This window comes from Furipterus horrens, unplaced genomic scaffold (genome assembly GCF_987537825.1).
Source record: "Furipterus horrens unplaced genomic scaffold, mFurHor1.1.pri manual_scaffold_7, whole genome shotgun sequence".
NCBI lineage: Eukaryota > Metazoa > Chordata > Mammalia > Chiroptera > Furipteridae > Furipterus > Furipterus horrens.
In genome coordinates, this window is record NW_028327177.1 from 100,751,421 (window position 1) to 100,773,350 (window position 21,930).

The 21,930-nt window shown below is 37.9% G+C and overlaps 1 protein-coding gene across 6 annotated transcripts in view; it reads left to right on the top strand.

Moving 5' to 3' along the window:
* The window catches only part of GRM7 (glutamate metabotropic receptor 7), an 862,741-nt gene that overhangs the window by 574,673 nt on the left and 266,138 nt on the right, over positions 1 to 21,930 (top strand). For all 6 annotated transcript variants that reach the window (XR_016512405.1, XR_016512404.1, XM_090284096.1 and 3 more), the window contains exons 6-7: positions 1,178 to 1,378; positions 9,700 to 9,839. Coding sequence is in view for 4 of the 6 variants with exons in the window: in XM_090284096.1 (XP_090140222.1) it covers positions 1,178 to 1,378; positions 9,700 to 9,839 (341 nt within the window). In the remaining 2 variants the exon portion in view is untranslated. The remainder of the gene's footprint in view (positions 1 to 1,177; positions 1,379 to 9,699; positions 9,840 to 21,930) is intronic.

Genomic DNA, 21,930 nt, shown 5'->3' on the forward strand with positions numbered 1-21,930 from the left:
GTGGCTGCTGTCTTCTGCTCCTGTTTCCAAGTCTCATAGGGCTCCTTAGAATTTAGGAAGAAGTTAAAAAATAATAGTGCTCTAGAGTGAGTCTGCACTAACATCCTTGTTTGGGGGTTTTATCTCTTTTCTGTGGGTGAGAATTTTAAAGCAGGGTTACAGCAGAATATTCATAAGTTTTCCATGTGTGTTTTTAATATGCCGATGCATCAAATTGAGTGTACAGAGGATTTAGGGATTATTCTCTGGTCAGCTTCACTACTTTTACCTTAGGTCTGTGTGGCTCTAATGAGGTTTTTGTTATTTATTCCCCTGACTTCATCTATTCATGGGCTTGGCTGGCACAAATGCCATTAATTGGGTCTCTGTTCTCTATTTTCCCCAACCAGGGGGGTTTAAGCTATTTATTCTCTGGTTAGGGAGGAAAGGTACAAACTGTTTGCTTTCTAGTATCCTCGGTTAGGGTAGATAAGGTCTTGAGATGCACCAGCTGGCTATAAGTTGTTCAAATTGTTTGGCCTTGTTTAATTTTCTTATCTCACTTTCTCCATCCCACTTGTCCAGAAATTGTCTTAGCTTCTTACTGCCCTACCTCACAGGCAATGGAGAGCCATTGAAGAATTGGGACCATTTGGGTAAGGTGATTAGATCTGTACATGGACCTGGAAAAACAAATAGATAAAGGGAGACATGTGACATTGCCTCCTGATGGGAGACACACATAAATAGGACATTGGTTGTACGGCCAAAACTATTCAGTGTTTCAGAGGTAGAATTGATAGAACTTGGCTAATCATTAGTTGTATGTACATGGGAGTGGAGAGTGAGAGACATGAAACAATGAAATAAGTGAACATTGAAGATTTGAATGTGGCATCCCAGGTTCTAATCCCTGTGATTCCTTAATTCTGAGGGACCACTATATTTTTAATACTGTATTGGCTAATCCTGGAGTGCTGCTTCTAAAGTGTGTCTAATACTAATCAGAAAGGTTAGTGTGATAGGCTGCAAAGTCAACTACTAAAAACTACCTAATGTGGTAGGCACATGGGGCTATGTGGCTTGCGCTGCTGTATTCCTCAAAACATCGTTTGCTTTAAGTATATGAAAGTAAATACAAATTTAGACATTCTACTCAACACCAATCTTTGTGTATGTTTCTTGTTTTAATGTGCAGGGCAGGAGAGAATTGGAAAAGATTCCAACTACGAGCAGGAGGGGAAAGTTCAGTTCGTGATTGATGCAGTCTATGCTATGGCCCATGCCCTGCATCACATGAACAAGGATCTCTGTGCTGACTACCGGGGCGTCTGTCCAGAGATGGAACAAGCGGGTGGCAAGAAGTTATTGAAGTACATCCGCAATGTTAATTTCAATGGTGAGTCTCCAAACACTTATCCTTTTAGACATCCTGTGTTGGAATTCTGTTTCATAAGTTACATATTGAATGATTATTTATTTACTCTTGAGAATGTGTCAAAAACTGATTGATTATATGATTTCAAACGATTTTAATCAATATATGAATGAATGTGTAGTGAGTAAGTGAGTGAATGAATAAATATTTGGGGTTTATGGTTTGTCCTCCTTTCCTTAGAATAAGTTTTTAGACAAAATCAAATGTTTTTCTTAATGAATATAAGTTCAGAACTATGAAAACACACAAATTTGTTAGTCATTGTACACTCCATGCAGTTTTTTTGTCTTCAGTTTTATAGTATTTAGTCAAATACTGTCTTCTAAAATTACTTGCATTCATTCTTTTTCTTCCTCTTCTCTTCAGTGTGGTTCTGTTTTTAATCTGTAATCTAGTCAGGTTTATTTATTACTGTATTGAATTTTGTTTTATGACATATGTTGGTCAATTTTATGAGTCAACTTGACTGGAAAAAGTGATGCTCACATAGCTGGTAAAACACTATTTCTGGGTGTGTCTATGAGGGTGTTTCTGGAATGAAGCAAAGCAGAGGGCTTTCCTCAAGGTGGGTCCCTCCCTGAAAAGAACCAAAAGGCTTTTGAAGGGCAAATTCACGCTCCCTCTGCTTGAGCTGAGATGTCCATCTCTTCCTGCCCTCACACGTGTGTGCCCCTAGTTCTCAGGCTTCCAGACACAAATGGGGGCTTAAGATAAAGCCTTAACATGGGGGAAGGTTACAACATCATTTCCGAGTTCTTACTGCCAAAAATATATAGTCTCAATCTACTCATAAAGAAACAGACAAATTCATATTTATGGACACTTCACAAAATAACTGGCTAGTACTCTGTAATAGAACAACAATAAGAAAAGAAATTAAAAACAAAAAATAGTATTCACTTCATGGCCCTGGCTGAGTAGTTCAGTTGGTGAGAGCATCATCCTGATACGACAAGGTTGCAGGTTGGAACCCTGGTCAGGGCACATATAAGAAGCAACCAATGAATGCATAAATAAGTGCAACAACAAATTGATGATATTCTCTCTCACTCTCCTCTTTCCATCTTACCCCCCCATTCTGCTGCCCTCTGCCCCCTACTCCCTCTTTCTAAAATCAATCAATAATTTTTTTTAAAGTATTTACATTATCAGAAAAACAGATGAAGGAATTGCTCCAGACTGGAAGAGATTAAGGAGACAGTACTGTAAAATGCAATGTGAAAAAATTAATTGATGCCATACTAGAAAGTGGACATTAATGAAACAATGGAGAAATGTTAATAAAAGTTTGCAGTTGGGTTTTAAATAGTAATATATCAATATTAATTTCCTGGCTCAGATAATTATATTAAAGTTAAAGAAAATCTTCTTGCTCTTCTGCTTATAAATAACAACCCATTTAAACCCACAATATTATATCAATCTTCTAGGAGTTTTCTAGTATTTGGATGAAGAGGAACCACACCCAGTTTGGGGATGAACAGTTTTCTAGTTTAGATGGACACAAAATAACTATGTTTAAAACCAGAAGCTAGTTTAACTAGAAATAATCTTCTTTTTGTAGTTCTTCCTTCTAGAATTTCCTAAAGCATACAACTCATTTTCCCAGAACTAAATACATATAAATTTCATTATTACACTAAATTACAGTAGCTTGGGCCAGTTTCTGGGCTTTGTATTCTGATTCATAGATATATATAACCATTCTTACACAAGTGACCAAAATAATTGTTTGAGAATGGTCTTGGTAATTCTTCCCTCATTCTTCTTCCAGATAGTGCTTGCAGACTCATTTTGTCAAAACAGTCTTGTCCATTGATGAACCAGAATTACTGCGCTTCTGACAAGACACAGGGCCTATGTATATCAAATGAGCACTATATGGCAGAAACTGTGCTACTTTGCTACTTTCCTGTGTTGGCTTATTACTATATATATATATTAGGACTGATTACTACTATATTCCTTCTCCTTCATCTTAGGATGGATGCTCTATGGGAGGTCACAGGCAGGATCAGTTGTTTTTCTCTCTTTGTCATCATTGCAATTATGCCTGTGGTCACCATAATAGCCTTTATTTTTACTCTGAGGATTTTTTTCTGCCGTATGGACATCCAAGAGACTTCTGGCTCCTGGGGTACTGTGATATTCATTGATGCTGAGGCTCAGCAATTTGGTAAAACAGAGAACTTGTGCTAGTTGGAATCCACATCACTTTAAGTGAGCAACTATTAGTGAAAAGAAACTTGACATTTCTCACTCATTCAATTTCTTGGTGTTTATAGAGAGAAATCAAATACTAGAGAGGAGAAAATATTTGTCCAAGACTTCACAGCTAGAAAGTGAAAAAGACAGAGCTAGAAACCAAGTCTCTTTCTAGTCTGTTATAAAATTTAGCCTTTCTTTAGCATGTTTTAGTGGGATTTTGAGGGGTTTTTTGTTGTTGTTGTTTTTGTTTTTTTGGTTTTTTGTTTTGGTCTCAATAGGCCTAATTGTTCTCTTCTGTTACTTTAATATAAAATTTTCTATACCCCAAGGAGTTTTGTTCCAGACCAATAGAGTACAGTTTAATAACTCTGACCTTCACATTTACCAAAGCACTAATTTAGGAAATGATAACAGAATGCCATGAAAGTATTGCTGCAGTTTCACCAAGCATGGAACTTCTTCTTATGCACCATGAGAAAAAATGACTAATGACTTTATTTTATGTTCATCACTTCTAGCCATGTTTTTCTCTGCATCTTGAATCAATGCAATAACCTGAGCTTAAATTTGATTTAGTTGTATCTACATTGGCCCATCTAACCAGATGTCAATACTTATAGATGTAAATTTAACAAATCTGTTTCCTTGGATAAAAACTCTTAGAGAATTGCTATATAATGACCTACTTAAGCTGCAGTGCGTCTCTATCTAGATTTACTAGTTTCCAGAAGACAAATTGGGTTGCAGTATATTTTGCAAAGATGGCACATATCATGTGCTCTTTTTGAAATATGAAGCTAGCTTTCCTTCATCAAGAGGTGAGATCCACATTCCCTCCCCTTGAATCTGAGTGAGCCTGTGACTAATGAAGTGACACTCTGTGACTTCTAAAGCATAATAGGACTTCTATCTCATTTTCTTGAGGCATTAGTATTGCAAACATAGCTACAATGTTGGGAGGAAGCCAAGAAGTCAGACAGGGTACATGTGTGTGTTCTGATCACAGCCCCAGCTAAGGTCCCAGCTGGCATTAACTGTGAGGCATGTAGTCGTCAAGCTTCCTACTTACATGAGTGTACCAGAGGGGTGCTGTCCCCAAGTTCTGCCGAAATTGCAAGGCACAGGTTGTCGTTGTTTGGAGCATGATGTTTTAGGGTAGTTTGCTGAGCAGCACTAGATAAGTAGAACACAAACCAGTGCAGTATTTCTGGAATCTGTATGTGGGGTGGTAAAATGAGAAGAGGAAACTTGTAAATTGATGTGAAGGACTCCTTGGTCATCTGAGCAATCTAGATATGATATCTCCCTCTAACCAGGAAGGAAGGACTTCATTCAGATACTATAATCCATCATCTCACTATCCCATCTTGTCCAGTGACCCTGTTTCCTTTACCCCAGTGCAACTGCATTGTGGCCTTGATATCTGGAGACATTTCTGAAGGTGATCATTTCTCCTCTGATAACTTCTTTCTCTTCTCTGGACTCCTTTGATTATTATTTTTTTTTTAATACAGAGGTGGGCAAAAGTAGATTTACAGTGCGAATATGCAAGTTTATGATTGTATTATTATTTGTATTATGTAAATATACTCTTGCCCACCCCTGTATAGACTTCATTGAACTTAGCCCCCTTTTTTCTCTTTTAATAAATTCAGGGATGCTGTTTAAAAGGTGCTGTGAAAAATAACTGGATATAATAATGCATCTGCTTTATAGAATCCATCAAAAAGGTCAAAGCCACACAATGCACTATTATAAGTCATCGCTTAAAGTATTCAGCTGTTCTGTTAATTTTTTAAAGCATGAACTTTAATGAGAATGGAAAGGGCATGACAAGAGTCATTTCTCCTAACAAAGATTGTAAGAAGGGAGAACGATGAGATGGTGTGTCCCATTCTGATGAATATTTATCTGGTAAGCCTGAGATCCTTTGCAGGCCCAGGCCTACAATCATCATCTTCTCTCCTCTAAAAGACAGTGAAAGCTCAAGTCCTATTATTTAATGACTAGAAGCTGTATGATTACAGCAAAGCACAACATAAATCCTAATACCCAAATGTGAAAGAAAAGAAAGATGAGTATCTGAATATTAATGTTTTCCTGCAAAATGACAGTATTGTTCTCTTGTTAATAACATGTAAAATGCAGACTTTGTTTGTTCTGCTCATATATACTTGGAAGGTTCACTAAATGTAGAAAGCCAATATTAAAAACTTCTTTGTTAATTTTTTTTCTCTCTCTGTACTAGAAAGGCTCCTGTTGATTCCTATAAAGAGAAGGCTTCCAAGATCTTACTGTGATACAGCAGGTGCCTTTGTGGGCTATAGGGATAGCATCTAGGTACAATATAGACAAAACAAATTAATACAGTGCCTTTGGCCACACACAGCTTCAGCCACTGACTCAAGCTGTTGAGACCAAACCTACATTGTTCATAGATCAGTGCCCACTCTGAGCGGGTTCTTGCCTGCTGTATAAAAACAAAACCTGATCATTTCATGATTGGGGCGGGGACTGTCCTATACATTGTAGGATGTTTAGCAGCCAACAGCATCTCAAATCCCCAATGGTGACAACAACAACAGCAGCAAAAAGTCTCCAAACATTGCCAAATGTCCCCTAGGGGGCAAAGTCATCCTCAGTTGAGAACCACTGTTTAGTTCCCAAATACACCTTTCTGTGCACAGACAGGCTCACACTTTTGAAGAAATAGGTCCACGTTCACTTACCACAATGTCTGAAATTCCATCATTAGAGACAACCTCCATTAGTTTAACTGTATAGGCCTTAAATACGTTCTTTCTCCAGAAAATATACTAGAATGGGGGTCATCTGAACATGGCCTTCAAAGTCATGTGTCTATGGACATTGTCAATTTCATGAACACATGCTCAAAAGAAGTTATGTTTTAAAAGGAAGGAACTGGAAACGAATGTAGCAAGGCTATTAATAAAGAAACAATTGTTGGATGGGGGTCACCCTTCTATTAAATAGAAGACCTCAACTTTGTTTCTTTGGGAAAGAAATAATAGCTTTAAAGTTTATTTTTATTTATTTATTTTTACTTAATTACCTGAAAGCAAATCCCAAAGGCTAATGTCTGTATGTGGGGCAAAGGTCACTATATGTTTTTTAAAGTTATTTTTAATCAGCTATTTTGCATCTAAAGTGAAAATTGTAAATGTTTAAAATAATTTTTACAAAAACATTACTTGACTTTGTTGCAGATTATAACTTTGTTACTTTCTAAATAATTTTGAATACATTATGAAATCTCTCTAAGTTCTAGTTTCTTCAGCTGTAGCTTAAGGATAAACAATGCTTTCTTTAAAAAAAAAAAAACAAAAAAAAAAAACCCTGCTTTAGATCACCCTTAGGAAAGCCAACTTTAATGCATTTGAAAGGCTGGGTATCTGAAGGCATGTGTTCTGGTCCTGAGATACAGAAAATAAAAATAAAAACTATTAAATGACTATAAAATATCATTACCGTTGATGGCACACTTATGTAAAAGGCATGGAACTAAGCATTTTATATATATATATGTATATTACATATATATATATACACACACATGTATATATTACATATATACACACACATTTATATGTATATATATATACACATACACTGTATTATATATATATGTGTGTGTATATATATATATATGTGTGTGTGTGTGTGTGTGTGTGTGTGTGTGTGTGTGTGTATATATAAATACATTTACTCCTTACTAACACTATGAGAAAAATATCATTAGTGACAATCAGATGTAGAGGGAGACTCAATAATTTAATAAAGGTCACCCCTGTTTTAGGGGATTTCAAAGCTACTTACTAAACACTATTCTAGTTTAATTAGCTGAGAGCCCCTGGGGCAAGCGACCTCCCCTTTCTGAACCTAAGTACTGTGTCTGTAAAATTAAAAAGTTCAATGTTCTGTGTCCTCCAGCTCTGTAATAGTTTCCTATTGCTACTCCCAAAAAGAACCATAAATTTAATGACTTGAACAACACAAATTTATTATAGCTATGTAGTTCAGAAGAAAGTCTGACACATCTTCCTTGGGCTGTGCTTAAGGGGAAGGCAGGGCTGGCTCCTTCTGGAGCCCCTGGGTAGAATTCCTTGCCCTTTCTTGCTTCTGGAGGCCACCTGCCTTCTTTGGTGATGACCCGTTCCTCTCATCACTCTACCCTCTTGTTTTCATCCTCACATCTCCTCCCTTTATCGACTCCTGCAGCCTCTTGTTTATAAGGATTGTTATGCTTATACTGGACCCACCAGATCATGCAGGATAATCACCTCACCTCACGATCCTTAATCACTGCAAAGTCCATTTTGCCCCATATGGTAGTATTCACAGGTTCGGGAGATTAACATATGGATGTATTTGGGGAGCCATTATTCAGCCTACCACAGCCCTGATTTTTTTTTTTTTTTTTTTTTAATACCAGAAATACCATAAAATCCTGAGCCTGACAGTTGTAAGATGGCATGGGGTTCTTTTACTGCCCTGTATTCTGCTGTTAATGTTGGACAACAACCTCCCCACAGTGGGGGTCACTTTAGCACAGGACTGCCACTTTGAATGCCTCTTGTTCCTCTTATTGGCCCCTTTTTTCTGACTCCTTTCTTATGCTGAGTGATCACTTGTGTGGGGCCACTTTCTCCATCCCACCTGCTTCAAAGCACTGGCACCTTTTTACTGTTTTAAGTAGACTCTCTTCTTCCTGTTTTAAGTAGACTCTCTTCTTCCTGTTAACATGCTTTTGTTTTTCCTTCATTCAGATCATTAATGTAAATGCCACATTGGCCCAAATTCTGCAGAAGCTAATGACTTTGCTAACCAGATGCAGAGCTCTGCCACCATCAGTCTTCAATTTACAATCAGAATTCAATTAACAATGTACAGGAGTGCTTCATCCTTTTCTCCCAAAATAGCAAGATGAACTTCTGTTCACAGTGATTCTGTTTCAGCTTTAAACTGTCTGTACACTTCCTTGTAAAAGACAGGAAGTAGAGCATTAATTTTTACAAGGAATATTGATTCAGTGTTAATCTAAAGGCAAGCAGGTATGGGCACACAGCCTGAGACCACTGATATCTGTCCTGTTTTCCAGGGATCCAAGGGAGAGAAATTGTACTCAGTGACCAAACTTTGGGTGATTCCTTTGTAAGTGTGGCTGAAAGTAATCAAAACTCATGAGATTTATGAGTTTCATTCTCTGTATACAGTTTTCTAGTTGCTCTGTGTAGTTAACATTAAGGGACTTTTCATTCATATCCAACTTTCAAAAGACGTATGTCCTTTTCTTTCTTTCTCTATCTTTCTAACATGCTCTCAATAAATTCATTAGCTTTTTAAAATTGATTTCAATGTCTAATTCTGTCAAAATAATTGGCTTCCTCTTAAGATGAACATTTAAAAGACATGATATACTAAAGGAGATTGACAAACTAGTATTTATTAAATGCATGCCACACATGCTGCTAAGCATTTTATACTCTGTATCATATAAAGTGATTTAGAAATAATCATCCTAAACTATTTATAAATGCAATCTATATCCAAGTTGGCTGTATATTTTTTAAAATTCTATGCCATGTCCCTTTTTAAGTTCATGTATTTGTTTATTATTTTATAAATAGTTCTTTACTGACCACATGATAGTAGCACCTATGTGAATGATCTCACTTAATCTAAGGTTTGGATTGCTTAACAAACATGTTACTAGCTAATACTTTAATATTAGCTAAAAGTAATAATAAATAATAAACTTAAAGTTGTTTGGAAATAATTCATTTATTAACAACAAAAAGTTTAGAATAAAATATTAATAAGTATTGAGAAATAGGGCAGGTTGTCTATCCACCTCCTATATAAGTAGCATCTGTAGGCCATAGTGATGACTTGCCCATGAGTCTTAGGGATCATCTTGGGGGAACCTGTTAAATGACTGGGCTATGGACCTGCTACCTTGTTTATTAGCAGGTCTCTAGACCATTACCAGTGGCACCGGAGATAGAAGGAATCTTGCTTAACTCTAAGGTCTGTCATTTTCTTGTCATCATCAGGTAGCGCTGGAACCCCAGTAATGTTTAACAAGAATGGAGATGCACCTGGGCGGTATGACATCTTTCAGTACCAGACAACAAACACCACGAACCCTGGTTATCGTCTGATTGGACAGTGGACAGATGAACTTCAGCTCAATGTGAGTTCTGTTTTTTCCTCTCCCTTCACTTACATGATGAATGAACAGGTTTTTAACGTACTGAATAAGCAAATGGTTTTGTTTGCTTGTGCATACATGAGTGAATATGCAACTTGTTATAGGCATCAGCAGGGACTGATGGTAATATTACAGTGATAGTGATGATGTTCATGATGATAAAGAGGATAATAGGGAACTTGTGTTGAGTTTATACCAGACATTATACTAGCACCTATGTGAATGATCTCATTCAGTCTGAGGCTTGAGTTGCTTAACAAATAAGTTACTAGCTAACACTCTGATACTTTCACAAGATCCTTCTCTTGGTCAGACTTATCTACCTACCCAAGTTTGTTCATTCATTCGTTCGTTCCTTCCTTCCTCCCTTCCTTCTTTCCTTCCTCCCTATTTGGTGATGCATTTTTTCTTTTGATGCATTTTAGTGAGTCACTTCGCTTTATATTGAGACTCTCTGAGTAACTGCAGCTTTAGCCATTTCCATAACCTCTCCCTCTTTTTGTTAAGTGAGACCTTGAGTAAGCAGCCACTTCCTTGTGCAAGGTTCTGTCAAAGGCCACCGGCAGAGACCATCAGGAGCCCATCTGTAGTCACGCACTGTTAGGTTTATTTAACGTGCAATAAAAGACAAGCTTCTACCAGCAAAACTCTGGGGTCTTCTGGATGAAAGATATGGGATGGGATTTATCACAGGCTTTGGGCTGAGTCAGGTGACTTAAGCAGGTTTAGGGAAGCTGGGTCCCATTTTGGTTCAGATTCTCTTAGAAAGTAAGAATAACTTGATGATTGTATGTCCTGGTAATTTTTATCTAGAAGATGGGAGGATGAAGTGTAGGTGAGAGTTGTCATTAATGAAGAACCAGTAGGCACTTATGAGAACTGAAAAAGAGGAATTTTAGTTGTTTTTGTGGTTGCTGAGTATCCTTGCTTCTGTCTAGTTTCAGACATGATAGCATAATGGCCTTGTTTGTGTCTTGTTCCACCACAGTCAGGGAATTGCCTTGTCTGACAATCATTTGCACTCTGCTGGAGCTGTTGATGTTGTGTTTGAATTTTCCTACCTTGCTGTTAGCTGACAAGTAGGGCCATCTTTTTTCATTCTTAATATTTTAGGTTGAACATTCAACAGTGTGCTTCTAATAATACTTACTATACCCTATATGAAATTGTTGTTAGTTTTAAATGAATATACCAATATTTCCCTGGGAATGAGCAACACAGACTGGGACAACCGCCACCCTGCCTGGGCCCAGAGCACCCGGAGTCCAACACACCATGCACCCCTGACATTTCCTCACCTGCGGGAGGGTGCTAAATAGGCTGGCCCCCACCTGGTGGCTGGGGTCCTGGAGCCTGAGGGTGGGGGAAGAAGTTGGAGAATCAGGGATACTGCAGGGCCTCTTCTGCTGAGATGCGCTAGATAGGGTTATACTTCAACAGGTTGAGCAGCAGGTTCATCCCTATGGCATTGAGCTTGGGGAAAAAATTCACTAGGGCCATTGCTGCTGGGTGCAATGGGTAGGGCTTGCCAGTTCCATAAATATACCTTGAAATCATGGTATATAGAAAGACACAATTTTCTTTTGTCCAGCAGGACACTGCATTACTCTGAGTTTTCTAGAAAAATAGAACTGATAGGTAGGTAGGTATGTAGGTAGCTAGGTAGGAATTGGCTCACACTGTTTGAAGGCTGAGAATTCCCAAGATGTGCAATAGGTAAGATGGAGATCCAAGAGCCAATGGTGACTACACCTGAGGCCCACCCACATTGGGAGAGCAATCTGCTTTTCTTGGTTTATCAATTAAAATGTTCATCTCATCCAGAAACACCCTCACAGATATTCCCAGACTTATGTTTAACCAAATATCTGGGCACCTCAGTGCCCGGTTAAGCTTATGCTCACAATGAAGCATCACGTGCCCTATCCCCAGTAATTCCTTCTAATGTCTCTTTTAAAGCTGGAAATGACGTCTTCATCAGTAGCTTTCTCAGTTTACACCTTACTCTGTGCTATGGAAATTCCTGAGAACAAGGATTCTTGAGAGTGAAATACAGAATTGATGTCTTAGGGGGCAATGTGGTTTGGGTCACAGTTTCTAAGAATGGAGGATTGTGCATAAGGGGGTTGGTGAAGTCAGCACAAGCCTATTACTTCATTTGCACATTGTCCTGTCTGGCTCTGCTTGTGCCTGTCTAGTTCTCCCTCTCCTGAGGTCCATCATCCAGGTGAGCTCACCCAAAGTTTGGGTCCAAAGGTTGTGATCTGTCATCCAAGAATGGATGGAGCTGGACAACAAGTGCCAGCTATAGGTGAGGTGAATGCTAGAATCAAAACCAAACGAGAAGCTAAAAGTATCCTCAACTCAAGGCACTTTTTCCAAGCAAAAGAGAAAATAAAAGCAAAATGAATAAACAGCCAGAACCTAAGGGGTAGTAATCAAAAGCACAATCAAAGCAGCATAACCTTGCTAATATACACAAAGTGTTTTCTTACTGGGTGCTGCCTGAGTAATACAAAGATGTGTCAGCCGGAACTCAAGGCAGAGCATCAAGGTCTGTGGTAACAAGTGAAGAGCTCAGGGTTATTACAAGACCCAAGAGACTGAATAACATTCATCTTTTCTAGTACAACCCCTAAACCAGCAGTTAATTTCTAGCATGTGTAATTTGTCTACGCACACAAGCAATTTGAGAGTGGGTCCACAATGCAGAAGAAAACAAATGTGGTTCCTGTCCTCACATATTCGATGATCTAGTGTGAAGTTAGGTGGTAAACAAGTATAAAGATATGTGTGTGCTTGTTCCAAAGTGTCATAAGCAATGTGGTGGCAAAGAGTGTAATGGAGGTGGAGAGGGACCTCCTGGATGAGAAGCTCATGATGTGAGGAGAAGGAGGGACCCACCCAGCAGGTCGGAAGGCTGATGTAGGGATAGTGACTTAACTAGGGGAGAGCAGGAGGAATTGAAGCAAGTTAAGATCCAGAGCAGGAGGTCCTTTGTAGGCCATGTTAAATATTTTTACATTTTATTATGAGTGCATTTAAAAGTCATTAGAAGTATTAAACAAAGGAGCAACTGGATGAAATTTAGGAATAAAAATTAATTTGCCTGCTAGGAAGGTAATGAATTGGAAGAGGTGAGAATGGGAGTGGAAATGCCAAATAAACACCTTTTGGATTTGTCAGGCTAAGAGAGGATGGCTTAGTGAAAGGGGTCTCAAGAGTCAGCATGGGGCTGAATCACCCAGAGGACTCATAAGAACAGACTTCTGGCTTCACCCCACAGAGTCTGGTGAAGAAGGTTTGGGAGTGGGAAGAGGCCCAAATATTTGCCTTTCTAAGGTATCCCTATGTAATGTTGATGGTACTTTGGCTTTGAGTGAGAAGGGTAAATTTAAGAATCCCAGTTTAGTTTTTCTAACTATATGAGAGACAAGATGAATTGAATATAAGTCTATGGCTCAGAAAAGAGTTTTGAGCTATAGTTTTTTTTGTTTGTTTGTTTTGTTTTTTTCTAATGAAGTTGTTAACCTATAAATGGCCTTTAAATCCATTAGAAAGAGAGAATAGCAAATAAATAAATAACAAAAAAACAAGGCCATTAAAACCTCATAGAAAATAATACAGTAAAGCTGAGCTGACCATATACTTTGGATTTTTTTTTTTTAATAGAAGCTAGATCTGGTATATACTCTTGTCTTGGCATTCAACAGGAACATTTTTTATTCTACTTTGTCATACCAAGAATGGTATGGTAGAAAGAGTAGACAGGACACCTGAATCCTCACATGGATCCAGCAGTTTATGCTGGGTATTACACGGGACCTAAAAGGTATGAAGGGCTGAGCAACAAACAGGGCCATTTTTAGACTTGTGAGAGGCTGAATTCACTTAACTAGAGTAGACACTGAGATAAGGGACCTTGATAGGAGGTCACTCATTGATACCTTTAGTTGGCCCTATCTGATATTGTTAAACTGTATTTGAATCAAAAAAAAAAAAAAAAAGAAAAGACAAAAGAGGAGGTAAATACAGTACCCAAAGGATGCTACACTCCTTCACCTAGAGAGCCAGAGCCACGGCCCGAGTAGCTTATCCAATGGTTGGTATCCTATCCAACATCACCTGCCCATGATGTTCCTTTTGCTCTAATTATTCCAATTTAGTTAAAGGTTCTGTGAGAGTGGAATTTGGGCACACTTGGGCAAACTGAGTTTTGTAGGTTTGCTTTTTTTCTTATCAACAGAATAAAACAAAACATTTCAAGTACTAAGTGCACTTCTCATTTACAAAGACTCAAGGGTACACTTTCAATCCCCAGTTACATCATCTCTAGCAAATGAAAATTTTGGGAGAGCTTTCTCTGTGGTCGATAATTGTAAATGAGTTTCTTAGCCCAGAAATCAGAGTTTGAGTCTCATAATCCCAGTGCCGTAGGCCAGACTGCTCTGCTGTACTACATAGAGTTCTCCGGAATTCCAGAGCCCAGGAACACGCTGTTACAGACTGAATGGTGCACACTCACTGCCAGAGGAGCTCTGGGCTCTGTCACTTCTGGGCACCAACAGATAGCTATAAAGTTTGCTACTAGGTGTTTCTGCCTGAACCAGAATTCATGGGAAGCAAATTTCAACTAGCAAAGCCATTTACTCTCCCTGTTGCAAACCCCACAGAAATAACCCTGATTTATTTTCTCAGGTTTGTGTTCTACTCAGCAGAAATTCCATAAAATATCATTCCTGGCAGAGAAGCAGGAGGAGGGATAATGCAACAGACAGACGCTGGTTATCTGGAGTGTGTCAGGCAGGATGATAGCTAATGGAGATGCTGGGATAAATGTGGGGCAGGTTCACAGACTAGGATAAGGCTTCTATAATAGACATACTGCTTTTAAAGGGCTCGTATGGGCACTGGTTTAAGGAAAGCTGCCAAAAAGTTATATTTGAACTGGACTTTCAAAAATAAGTAGTAGTTTCCAAGATGGGGAAGAAGAAAAGAAAACAAATGCTTTAAAATGAACAATGTGGTATTTATTTTAAAATTGTGATAGTGGACTATGTCAGAAAAGCACAAAGTGAAATGTGGATGCTTTAAAAAATTCTAAATTTACGATGTGAAATAAATTCCTTATATATTATGTGTGTTAGAAATAATGGTTATTTTTGTTTGTTTTTATTTGTAATTAGGAAATTGAGATACACTCAAAATGTTAATATTTCAAATAATTGAAATTCTCTAAAACACAAAAAGGAAATTAATTTTTAAAAATATTCTTAAAGAGCAGCTTCCTACAGTGAATTTTACACTCTCTTAAATAAAAGACTCTGAATGAATATTACTTAACCTCTTCTGGAACCTTAATCATCTGCCATTCTATTGGATAGTCCAACCTGTGATCTTTTGAGGTATATGGGTCTTGTCAGCTCTTTCTGTGATTTATTCTCTGTTGAACTAACTTTCTACCTAGTGACTGAAACCTCCTGGAAGGTAGAATCTGTGTTTTAGTCATTGTTTTATATGCCTATTAACATAGGACCTAGCACACAGTAGGTATAAATATATATATTTAACCATGTAAACTAAACATGACTTCTTTTTAATGATGGACATTACCTTCAGCCAGGAGCCATGCTTTTCTCTTTCTGGGAGGAGCACCCAAGTTTTCTTTTAGCCATGTGGCATGCCCTAAATAGTTCCCAAATTCAGGCACAGGACCTGATTCAACCTAAGCCAATCACCATGGCCATGGTGATGTGGTTGGGGACTGAACTAAGCCTGTCCAATCAGGGTGAACCATGGAATGCCTGCTGGCCAATCAAGGACTACACTGTCCTCTTACTGGAAGATGGTGTGTCCCCAGGAGCCACATTGGGCCATTTGGATGCCACAATGAATGAGCTCCACAGAAAAGAAGTCAAAACTTGGACAGAGAAGTTAGGTCTAGGTCACATCATTTCAGCTTTAGGAAATCCGTACTGAAAGCCATTTATAATGCTCTCTGGATTGTTTCATTATCAATAAATTAAGGTAATTTGATTACATACTCTTTACTTACAATCTCATTCACAGTAGCAATCAAAAATGAAAAAAGTAATTGCTTTTGTATTAATATGCCTAATTGGAAAGGAAAAAAATGCCAACCTACCTTCAATAAGCAGACATTTTTTCAGATTTTATTAAAACTGTGGTGATTAAAAATTAATTTCAGAAATGATTTTTATTAAATATTAAGTCTTCCACACTGGTTAGAATTTTGACTTTCACAGTCATTTAAAGCCATAAAATGTATGGTTGATTGCCAAAATCTCCAAAGTCACCAAAATCAATATATCTACCTATAAAATTAATCACTCTATTGTTTCATAAGCACAACAGTAAAAATATTTTAATCTAATCACACTCATAATTTGCAGTGTATTGTATGAACTGTGGGGAAATGGATAGCCATAATCAAAGCAGTGCTGACAAAGAACAATCTGTAAGTTGTCAAAATCTAGTACTTTTTCAGCTTCAATATGAGGCTTCTATTATTGACTCACTTTATTGTTCATCGTAATGAATGGCTTTTATCTTATCATTTATAGCTTTGTTGTTAGCAATTAGAACACAGGCTCTGAAGCTGACCTGATTAAATGGAGTGGAGTCTCAGCTCCACCACTTACTAGTTATAAAGCAGGATTACAATAGTACCAATTTTATGTGATTACTGTTAGAATTAAATGTAATAATATATGTAATGTACTTAAAACAGTGCCTGGTAGCTAGAAAATATTCAGTAGATGTTAGTCACAACAGCCACAACAATAAGAATTCAATATCCTTAGTTTATGATATCTTCCATACTTCTCAAAATGTCAGTTTCTAGTGCCTAACTAGATTATTTGTCTTATACCCTAGCAACTAGCATAATGTTTACCACATACAAATGGATTTTCCTATATTAATTAATTAGATGAGATGAGCAAACAGTTGAATTCCATTATAAATAAGTTTTTAAAAGGAAGAGTCAAAAGAGCAAAGGATTTAGGATCAAGTGAGTCTGGTTTATGACTGTGGCTCTGCCCAATCACCAGATCTGTGAACCAGGATAAGAAAGGCCTCTCAGGAAAGATGGCTTTATCTTGTAACCAGAATGCTAAGAGTCATTTCCATTTGTCCGCATTTTGAACCTGTGATATTTCACAAAGGATGTTTACAAATTCAGAAGTGCAGGTACAGTTCCCCAGTTGTCAGCCAACTCAAGATGAGAAATCCCAAACTGAAAACGGACAACAGTGATGTTTAAAAAGTTAATTACTTTCCAATGTTTTAAGAATCAGGAAATTTCATGATTGCATTTTGGCATCTCTTTTAAAGATCAGAAGATCTGGCCATAATGTGTCTTTATTCCATGCAGCACAGCTAGCTGGACCTAAGTAGCAGCTTCCCACTTCAGACAAGGTATGTGTTCTCAAAGGGACCGCAGACCCCACTGTGCCCCACACATGATGCCCAGTGCATGCCTAATTCCCACAGTCCTTTTAGGATCCTTTAATCTAGACTTAAATACTAACTTATTTCTACTAATTTGGTTTGAGCACATACCTGAATTTATGGTCTCTGGAAATTGATATGTAAAAATCAACAATAATATATCAGTAGTGTTAATAACAAAAACACTCGTAGTGTGTAATAATAATTAAAGGGTCAATAAAAGTAGCCTACAAGAGAGTGCTGCCTTGTTTAAAAACAATGCTTCTGTTTAGAAATATGTATTTGTACATATTCTGAAACATCTTGAAAATGAAAGAAAAGGAGATCACCCTTGTGTTGTCGGCATTTCTTCTGTTCATCAATGGTGTACAACTGTGTTCTGTCTATAAATGTCTGCAAGATTAATAGTATTTATAATGATCAGCATGGCTCCATAAGCATGGGAGTTAGAGAAGTCCGAATCCCCATAATTTTCTGTTTCCATTGTAGGTATTCAAGCAAATCACTTGGTATTTATTAATATGTAACTACTTTCTGTGGGTAAATTGTTGAGTTTCATTACAGTCTGGTTTGGGGCTCAGGAAAATTACAGAGGTCATCAGAAGGGAGAGTTAGAGCTTAGCTGTTGGGACAGGAACTCTCACCAGTTGTTGCCAATCCAAAACTACAGGAGGAAAGGGATTAGCCCACCTCCTCTCTGCCTAATGTTTTGCCCTGGAAAGCCAGAAATTCTAGAATGACTTATGTTAGAATTAAAATATAGGTCATTGCTGGGAGGAGTGAGTACAGGGGGACTAGATAGTAATGGAAAAAACACAATAAAGATTAAATTAAAAAATAAATTAAAATATAGGAAGTTGATTTGAAATGTTTTAAACAACTGGGAGATAGTCTTTTAAAGTGGGACAGTGTCAGAAAGCCCAAGTTGAGTCCTGCTTTTGCCATCTGGACAACAGTTCCCATACATATTTAAAGTAAGGTCAGTCAAGCAAAATAACTACTTCACAAGGAAACTCTGAGAATGGACTGCAATAATTTCTCTGATATAAGAAAGCATATGAGATATGTGGTCACATTATTAGTTTTCTATTGCTACAGTAAATACCATAAATCTAGTGGCTTAAAATAAATTTTGTACCTTTCAGTTCTGCAGGTCAGAAGTCTAACATAGGTCTTACAAAGCTAAAATCAAGGTGTCACCAGGGCTGTGCTTCTCTCTGGAGGCTCCAGGAGAGAATCTCTTTCCTGCTCATCCAGATGGTTGGCAGCATTCAGTTCCTTGTGGATATGGGACTGAGGTCTCTGTTTCTTTGCCAACAGCTAGTTGTAGAGCAGATCCCAGCTTCTAGAGCCCACCTCAATGCATTGGCTAGTGGCCCCTTTACTCCATCCTCAAAAGCCGGAAGTGGTGGGTCAAGTTCCTCTCATAATTCCAGTCTCTCCTGCCTCTTGTTCCATGGTCACACCTCTCTCAATGACTTTGCTGCCGTCCCCTTCCACTTTGAAGGGCCAATGTGATTACACTGGTCACACATGAATAATCCAGGAAATTCTCTCTGCTTCAAGGTCCATAATCTTATCCCATCTACAAAGTCCCTTTTCCATGCAATATTCGCATGTTTAAGAAGTTAGGATGTAGAAATTTTGGTGGGGGGAGAGGGGGAGGAAACAAGGAAGAAGCAGATAATTTTTTCCTACCACAATTATTCACTATTTGGTTTTCCGCTAAGTCTATAATATCTATATGAAATATGCATTATTTTTACAGAATTAATATAGTTGTTTAAACAGATAGGAGTTTAATACAATTCTGTATACTTAAGTACATTTGATATCTAATTGAGCTAGTATATTTGATAACTGTTCTGATCACATTCCTGGAAAAGTCTGGATAAGAACCTAGAATTAAGAACCAAATTAATAAGCAAACAGAATCAGAATCCCCCTGGAGTGAGAAGGTGGGATTGAAGATTACCAGGGAGAATAAGGAATGCCGACACAATAGGAAACTTAGATGAGCTCCAGGAGAGAGTTCTGTTGATTCCAAATTTTCCTTAGATTCTCACAGGGAAGTTGGCCCAATCTGCTGAAACTTATTAGAACCCCCAAAAGGGTAGTGAGAGATGTGGCTACACCTTATATTAACCCATTTTCCCTTTTCATTTGTAGTGGGATAATATTTTGACCATGTTAACTTATGTTTTTCAACTGTCCTATCCCCAATTAATTGTTTAATTCTTATTAATTCTTAGTCTTAATCTAATAGATTAACTTTAAGTCTTTTTTCCCATGTTAGCCCCAAAATTTCTGAGTATTTTTTATTTGATTGTATTAGTTCTCTTTAAATGACAAAGCTGAAATACAGAGGAAGAAAATATATTGGAAGTTCCTCCAAGACCTAAACATGAAGTTGTCACAGGAACAAGCAATTCCACTTCTAGGTGTAAACCTAACTCTGACATTCTTTGCTCTGTGAAAGTCCATGAAGCAGTAGATTATAGCAGTTAATAGCTTGGAATTTGGGGCATTGATTAACAGCTCCCTGACAAAACTATCCACATAGCCTGTTGATAAAGCAGCCATGTTTATCTTTTACTGAAGTAAGGGAGACCACCACCTTAAAGAATCTTACTTAGTAGCTTCTCAGGAGAACACAGTCAAGGGCAGATATATTTACAATTGGGAGTCTGGATTAAGGCACCTCTTTCGATGTGGGAAGCTTGATCACAATTTGGTAAAGTCTGTGAGATTACAGTGTTTTGTTGGTGGGCCCAGTGAGGAGGGTTTTGAAGCAAATCTTTTTGAGTAAACAGTCATTTAATTAGAAGGCTTGGGCCAGTTGAGTGATAAGTCCTAAAAAAGTACCACTTATCCATGTGGCAATTTATTTTTCTAAGAGTGGGGTGATCTGTTCTTAAAATAGATGGATTTTTAGAAAGTTTCTGAAATGAACTGTAAATATACTTGTAACTTTATCTTCTGGGGAAATAATTTCTTAAATTATAAAATTGTTATTAGCTTAGAAAGATTTAGTTTCCTTGACCCTTTGGGTGTTTGCAGGCAAATTGTTCTGAAGAGGTAGACCAAGTTGCAATTTTTAGTCTATAATAAACCAGCTCAAAGGAATTTTGTGACATGGAGTAAGGGGCTGTTTGTTGGCATCACTTCTAGCCATGTTAAGGGACAATTCTTGCTAAAATGTCATGGGCTATTGTGAAAACTCAAACTTACCTGCCTTTCCCACCTGCTTCCAACCTTCGAAACCAAAAGATCAAAACTACCACTGAGCTGTATAGTCGTCCCAACCAAGTCCAGTTGCTTAAGCAAGCCAACCTAAATGATGCTATTAGAGTCTTCCTCTGTTAAATTATAATGCCTCTGTCTTAAGTAGGGGCCTTGGTTGGAAAAAGTTCATTTTTGTGATTACTGCAGCTAGAAGCCCCCTCCTGCCAGTTTTCTCAGGCAAGTATTGTTATTCCCATTGGTGATTTGCTCATACCATCTTTCTTGCTAGCACTTTATGTAGCATGATGTCTACAAATAAATAGCTTCTCCAAAAAGTCTACATAGGATAGTAGCAAACCCTACTTCCCAAAACATCTGAGTGAGCAATGTTGCCCTCCATTCCTCAGTGGTGCACATTCATCGATGCCTCCCATGCCTGGGAATAGGTTCTGGCTGCCTTTCCACAGCTGCACAGCTAATTTTCCATTTCTTAAGAATAAAAATGGCTGTCAGTAAATTTTTGACCCCAAAGCCTACCCTACCTTATTTTATTGATTGTGGAACCCAGTGAGAAATCTCTGTCCTTCTTGAAAATTGAGGCAATGAGTCTAGAAGTGGTGGTTTTGCAGCTTCACACTTTGTCTTTTATCTTGGAGTTACCTCACCTGCCATTCAAACACAGCTCTCTGGCCAATATGTATTCATTACTTACAATCTTCTCAACAAATACTAAACTATTCAGATGTAGCCTGTGTTTTCAATTGCCCTACTTAGCAGTTCTCCCAAATATGACAGTGAGGAAGAAATAACAAGCTGGGAACAAGGCAAACAGAAAAGATGAGATGGGAAAGTACAAAGAAATTGAAATATCTCATAAATAACAAATGCATTCTTGATTTATTGTGTAGCAGTATTGTAACAGAGCCTTCACAATGACTGAGTAGGATATGAGGAGGTCCTTTATCTTAGCGGGAACATGACGCCTGCCATTTGAAATCCCACTCTGGAAACAGCTTTAGCACATTGATGGATATGCTTTGGAAAGGTAAGTGGCTCTTAGAAATTGCCCTGAAATCGTTTATGCTTCAGTAAGAAGCTAGCATTGAAGTTGGTAAATAGTCAGTTACATGATTTGTGCACATATTTTCTGATAGTTAATTTTTTTCCATTAAAGGTATAGATCACCTTGGCTATAAATGTCAGTTTACAGGATTCAATCAAGAGTGCTAGATTAGTGTGTCAGGAGTCTGGTGAGAAGGGATGGAATGAATAGCTCTCCTTTCTCATAACTGTTATTGTTGCACAAATGAGCATCATCACCACTTGAGGGGACTGCCTATAATGAAAGGAGGTCTTAGCAAAGAACTAACTGATT